General features: G+C 45.7%; 1 protein-coding gene across 1 annotated transcript; it reads right to left on the reverse strand.

The window, feature by feature from the left end:
* Positions 1 to 1923: 1923 nt before the first annotated feature.
* On the reverse strand, positions 1924 to 4657 carry LOC131705035 (mucin-6-like). The gene is made up of 2 exons (XM_059007028.1): positions 4182 to 4657; positions 1924 to 4058 (listed from the first exon to the last, which is right to left on the reverse strand). The coding sequence occupies exon 2, from the start codon at positions 3961 to 3963 to the stop codon at positions 1933 to 1935; it is 2031 nt and encodes a 676-aa protein (XP_058863011.1). The 5' UTR covers positions 3964 to 4058; positions 4182 to 4657; the 3' UTR covers positions 1924 to 1932.
* Positions 4658 to 6162: the final 1505 nt, after the last annotated feature.

Raw genomic sequence — 6162 nt, forward strand, 5'->3', positions numbered from 1 at the left:
CCCCGGTAGTTATTGGGGTCGAATTTGTCTCCACTTTTATATATGGGTGTTATAAGCCCTTGGTTCCAGGTCTCAGGGAAATACCCAGCTCTCAGTACAAGATTGAGGAGTTTGAGCAGGGCCTCCTGCAGCTTGGGGCTGCTGTGTTTGAGCATCTCAGCGTTGATGCTGTCAGGTCCACTTGCTTTTTTTGATTTGAGGGCCTTGAGTTTATCATTCAGCTCCTCCACCGTGATTGGGGTGTCTAGGGGGTTCTGATTGTCCTTAATACAGGATTCTAAATTTTTTAGTTTTTCACAAATGGCATTTTGAGTTTTTTGTTCTTTGTTTTGTATTTCTTTGTAAAGGTTTTCAAAATGTTTTTTCCAAATGTTTCCATTTTGGATGGCCAATTCTTCTTTTTTTGTTGAATTTAGGTTGTTCCAGGTTTCCCAAAAATGATTTTGGTTTATTGACTCCTCAATTTCGCTGAGTTGTTTATTAATATGGTCTTGTTTTTTATTTCTTAGAGTGTGTTTGTATTGATTCAGTGCCTCACAGTATCTGAGGCGTAAATCTGGGCTGTCTGGATCTTTATGTTTTTGATTGGATAGCTGTCTTAGTTTTTCCCTTCTAGTTTTACATTCTTCATCAAACCACTTTTCTTTGAATTTATTCTTTTGGTTGTTTTTCCGATTTACTATTTTTAATTTAGATTTTTCTGCTGCTTTTCTAAATATGTTATTCAAATCTTTTACAGCCAGAGTTACTCCTGTTTTTGTGTGTTGATACTGTGTGTTTTGAAATGTGTGTATTAGGGTTTCTATTTCATTGGTGCCAATTGCTTCTTTGTATATTTCTGTGCTGTTTGGAGCCCATCTGTAGGAATGGTTTAGATTGTACAGCTTACAGGGCTGTGTCTGTGTGTTGTTGATCTGCTCTGTTCTTTTTATGAACACAGTGATTTGACTGTGATCTGACAGGGGGGTTTGTGGTCTGACAGTGAATGCATTAATAAAGGAGGGGTCCAGGTCAGTGATGGCATAGTCCACCACACTGTTACCAAGAGCTGAGCTGTATGTAAACCTACCTAAAGAGTCCCCTCTGATCCTGCCATTCATGATATAGAGGCCTAGGCCTTGACAGAGATTCAATAATTGTCTCCCATTTTTATTTACCACACTGTCATGGCTATTCCTGTTTGTGGTCATGTGCGTGTGGTACAGAGGGGATTGTCCGAATATGTGGCTGTTCCCCTGTGTGTTCATGAAGTCAGGCAGAGTGCCTGTTCTGGCATTAAAGTCACCGCAGAGCAGCACACTTCCCTGGGCCTGGAAGTGGCAGATCTCTGTCTGGAGATCATGGAAGGTGTCTTCCTTGTAATAAGGGGAGTCCGATGGGGGGATGTAGGCTGCACACAGGTAGATATCTGTTTGGCAGGTGACAATGCTATTACTCATTTTTAGCCACAGGTGGGTCTCTCCTGTTCTTATTGGTCTAATAGAGTCGGTGAGCTCCTCTCTGTACCACACAATGATCCCCCCTGAGTCTCTGCCACGTTTTACGTGTGAGTGTTTCAGGGAGGGCACTATAATCTCCCTGTAGCCTGAGGGACAGTGAGTGGACACATCAGCACGGCACCACGTCTCGTGGAGAATAATTATATCTATGTTATTTATATTTCTGATGAATTCAGGGTCTGTGCTCTTCAGCCCAAACACTGACGAACACAAACCCTGAATATTCCAGGAGCTAATTGTAAGCGATCTCATATTTATAATTTAAGCTATTTATAATTATTATCTAGAATAAAATATAATGTCAGAAACATTGAACATAAATCAGTAACATGTTTTACACTATTAAGTATTTTCTTATTATTTGTATTATTTTCTTATTCTAATTATTATTAGTTGTACATTTCTTTTCTAATACATTTAGAGTGGGGTGTACTTAGCTCATGATTTTGAAAATTAAGTTCAGGAGCTGCCGTATCTCCCCCATCTCAGAGCTGACTAGGGTCCTTGGTTTGGAAGCAGCTGCTGCATAGCTGTGTTGCTGCTGCTCTGTCTGACTGCTGTGCTGGAGCTGCTGCTGTTCCTGGATCCCTCTGGGCTGGGCTCTGTTGGGCTGGGTCCCTCTGGGCTGGGCTCTGCTGGGCTGGGTCCCTCTGGGCTGGGCTCTTCTGCTCTGTTGTAGTGTGTGCTGCCAGTGTCCAGGCTGCAGAGGCTGGTGTTCTTGGGGGGGTCTCCTCGTAAGCACAGGGCTGCGCTGTCCTTGGTGGTGGTCCGGTGTGCTCCTGTTTCGGGGGTGGCTGGCGGGGTCTCGGCCCATGGCAGTGTCCTTTAGGTTTTTGGCGAAGATCCTAACGCCTTCCTGGTCGAGGTGTACATGGTCGTACAGGTGCAGCGTGCTCAGGGTGGGGTGGTGTGCCAAGTGGACATTAGGCAGAAGGGCACAGCCTCTGGAGATGTCACTGTTGATCCTCTGAATAGTGTGCTGGGGGACGTCCTCTCTGGGCAGCAGGGTGGAGATCACTATCTTCGCACCAGGGAACTCCTTTGTGGCCTTCTCCGCTACTCTCCTTACCGACTCGGCCACATCTTCCCCCTGAGAGCCCAGGTCGTTGGTGCCAGTGTGGATGATAATGTGCTCGGGGTCTCTCAGGGTCGACTGGCACAGCAGCTGGAGCGCCCTTTCTGTAGTTGGGCACCAGAATTTTGCTACCCGGCTGCTGGGGAAGAGTCTTCGCTGGTTCAAGTACTTCCCGTTGGAGTCGATAAGAATGGCTACCTTGGAGCTGTATATTTTATTAGCCTGTCTACTCGAGGGAGTCTGTGTCTCTGGGGCAGTGTGTGTGATGTGGGAGGGAGGGGCAGTGTGTGTGGTGGGGGAGTGGGGGGTAGTGTGTGTGGTGGGGGGAGGGAGTGTCTCACTGTCGGGGTGTGCTGGGGGAGTGGGGTGTGTGTTTGGATCAGTGTGTGTGGTGGGGGAGTGGGGGGTAGTGTGTGTGGTGGGGGAGTGGGGGGTAGTGTGTGTGGTGGGGGGGAGTGTCTCACTGTCGGGGTGTGCTGGGGGAGTGGGGTGTGTGTTTGGATCAGTGTGTGTGTGGGATGATGTGGTGTGTGTATCGGTGTCGGTGTCAGTCAGACAGGCCCTGCTTGCTGGAGCTCCTGTGTTCTTGGGCTGGCTGTGGTGTTGCTGTTCTGGGTGGGGGGGAGGAGGTGTGACTCTGAGTAGCTGCTCTCTCAGGCTCTGTATGCTCCTCTCTTTGCGCTGCAGCTCCTCTCTCAGCTTGGCCAGCTCGTTTCTCAGGGCCTCGTTGTCCTGCCGCAACTCTCCCATCTCAGCTCCCAGCTCCCTGATGGAAGCCCTGGCCTCGTTCCTCACCTGCCTCACCTCGTCTCTTATCTGCTGCACGAGGTCGTTCTCTGTCAGCGTGGTCAGGGTGAGCTCCTTGAATTCTGCAAACTCCACCTCCAGCAGTGAGAGGCATTCCTTCAAGTGCTGCACTGTGCTGGGCAGTCTGGGGGTGAGCGGGGGGGTGCGGGGGGCTGCAGTGGGGGAGCTGCAGGGGGCTGTGTCTGCAGTGTGGGGGCTGCAGGGGGCTGTGTCTGCGGTGTGGGGAGCTGGCTGCTGTTCTGGATCTAGTACCTCTGGATTTTTTTTCTCCTTCTCAGCCAGTTCTTTTAGAGCCTGGAAATCTTTCTCGAATAGTTCTAGGCTGGCCTCAGTTCCCTGAATCATAATAGTGCCATTATAAAACACATTGATGCTGAGCCTTGTGCTGTCAGGGTCAGTTTCGTCTCCTATACGCAGTTGCCTTCCTTTGCAAATCCCTCCCAGCTTGATATTACTATGTGCTGTGCAGAGGGCTGTGTGCCAGGCAGTGGGGTGCTGTGTATAGAACAGCAGGTTGGTTTTGGTCCTCTTGCCCCCAGCCAGGCTGCAGTCTGTTATCAGTGTCTCTGGGGACTCCTTCATTAGCTTGTTCTTATACAGCTTCTTTGCCTTTGCACTGGTGACCTCATCAGGGTATCGGATTACACTGCTAGTCTGGCCCCTCCCACTCTGCAGGTCTAAATTGATACATTTATCCATTCCGACCAACTGTCAAAAACCAACCGGTTTCAGCTGCTTTCAGTGACTGAGAGTTTTTAGCTATTAGGTTTTAGTTAATTTGTTATATTAAAAAGGCTTACCTTTTATTTTCCTCTTCAGTTCTTTTCTTTTTCTTTCTTTCTGTTTATTTCAATTTGTCTGTTTCTTTCTATTTCTTTCTGTTTCTTTCTCTTTCTTTCTCTTTATTTCTCTTTCTTTCTGTTTCTTTCTGTTTCTTTCTTTCTTTCTCTTTCTTTCTTGTTTAATTTTCCTGGAGGTCTTATTTCTTTTCTTTTCCTCTTCAGTTCAGTTCTTTTCTTTTGCTTTCTTTCTATTTCTTTCTTTCTCTTTCTTTCTTTCTTTCTTTCTTTCTTGTTTAATTGTTTAATTTTTCCTGGATGTCTTATTTCTGTAGTAAAAGTTTTCCATTTGTTTTTTATTTGTTCTTACTGATTTATATTCTCAATTCTCACAATTAAATTTACTCTAGATTAACATTTTTTTAGTTTAAATTAAGAGCTCATCTTGCTGCTGCTGTCTCTCTCTCTCTCTCTCTCTCTCTCTCTCTCTCTCTCTCTGCTGTTTCAGACTGCTCTTCTCTCTCTCTCTCTCTCTCTCTCTCTCTCTCTCTCTCTCTATCTCTCTCTCTCTCTCAGACTCTGCTCTCCTGGGGGTATTGCTTCATATTTTTTTCCCAGAGGCGGACAGTGTCAGCTTGTTTATTCAAAGCTTGTATTTTTAAACTGTTCCAGAAACCCTAATCCATGGCTGGAAAGCCCCGTCTGAGAGACTCACAGCTCTCCAACCACCTGTGTGGAAATGCGAGTCGAGGTTCTCACACAGACCCGCTTTTAAATAGAAAACTGTAAACAAACAAACGAATGTTATACGGCTAAAGTGATTCCCCCTTCAAATTAAGATAACCATGGCTAGCATTTTTGTGTGTGTGTGTGGTGCGAGACTATAATGGGACCCAATATGGATAATATCACAATTCGGTTAATATCACTAAGATATATTCCAAATTAACCCATTAAATCAAACGCAGACTCGGTATTTGTGTAGTCTGATACGTTACATGTAGCACCCCAGTGTGTTTAATTATTACAAACACGCACAGTACAGCAGACTTCACATCATTAAAACACACAGATGTTTATATAGCTCTGGAAAAAATTAAGAGACCACTGCAAAATGATCAGTTTCTCTGGTTTTACTATTTCTAGGTATGTGTTTGGGTAAAATGAACATTTTTGTTTTATTCTATAAACTACTGACAACGTTTCTCCCAAATTCCAAATAAAAATATTGTCATTTAGAGCATTTATTTGCAGAAAATGACAACTGGTCAAAATAACAAAAAAGATGCAGTGTTGTCAGACCTCGAATAATGCAAAGAAAATAAGTTCACATTCATTTTTAAACAACACAATACTAATGTTAAAGTTTTCTTCCAGGACAACCTTGTACTTGGCTTGATTCATGCCAAATCTGCCCGATTCCAGCCTTGCTGAAGCACCCCCAGATCATCACCGATCCTCCACCAGATTTCACAGTGGGTGCGAGACACTGTGGCTTGTAGACCTCTCCAGGTCTCCGTCTAACCATTAGACGACCAGGTGTTGGGCAAAGCTGAAAATTGGACTCATCTGGGGGTGCTTCAGCAAGGCTGGAATCGGGCAGATTTGTCTTTGTGAAGGACGCATGAATCAAGCCAAGTACAAGGTTGTCCTGGAAGAAAACTTGCTTCCTTCTGCTCTGACAATGTTCCCCAACTCTGAGGATTGGTTTTTCCAGCAGGACAATGCTCCATGCCACACAGCCAGGTCAATCAAGGTGTGGATGGAGGACCACCAGATCAAGACCCTGTCATGGCCAGCCCAATCTCCAGACCTGAACCCCATTGAAAACCTCTGGAATGTGATCAAGAGGAAGATGGATGGTCACAAGCCATCAAACAAAGCCGAGCTGCTTGAATTTTTGCGCCACGAGTGGCATAAAGTCACCCAACATCAGTGTGAAAGACTGGTGGAGAGCATGCCAAGACGCATGAAAGCTGTGCTTGAAAATCAGGGTTATTCC

Source organism: Acipenser ruthenus, chromosome 34 (genome assembly GCF_902713425.1).
Source record: "Acipenser ruthenus chromosome 34, fAciRut3.2 maternal haplotype, whole genome shotgun sequence".
In the NCBI taxonomy this organism is placed as follows: domain Eukaryota; kingdom Metazoa; phylum Chordata; class Actinopteri; order Acipenseriformes; family Acipenseridae; genus Acipenser; species Acipenser ruthenus.

Excerpts from the sequence above, each read along its gene's own strand:
- LOC131705035 (XM_059007028.1), bottom strand. The coding sequence starts at position 3,963 with ATGAAGGAGTCCCCAGAGACACTGATAACAGACTGCAGCCTGGCTGGG.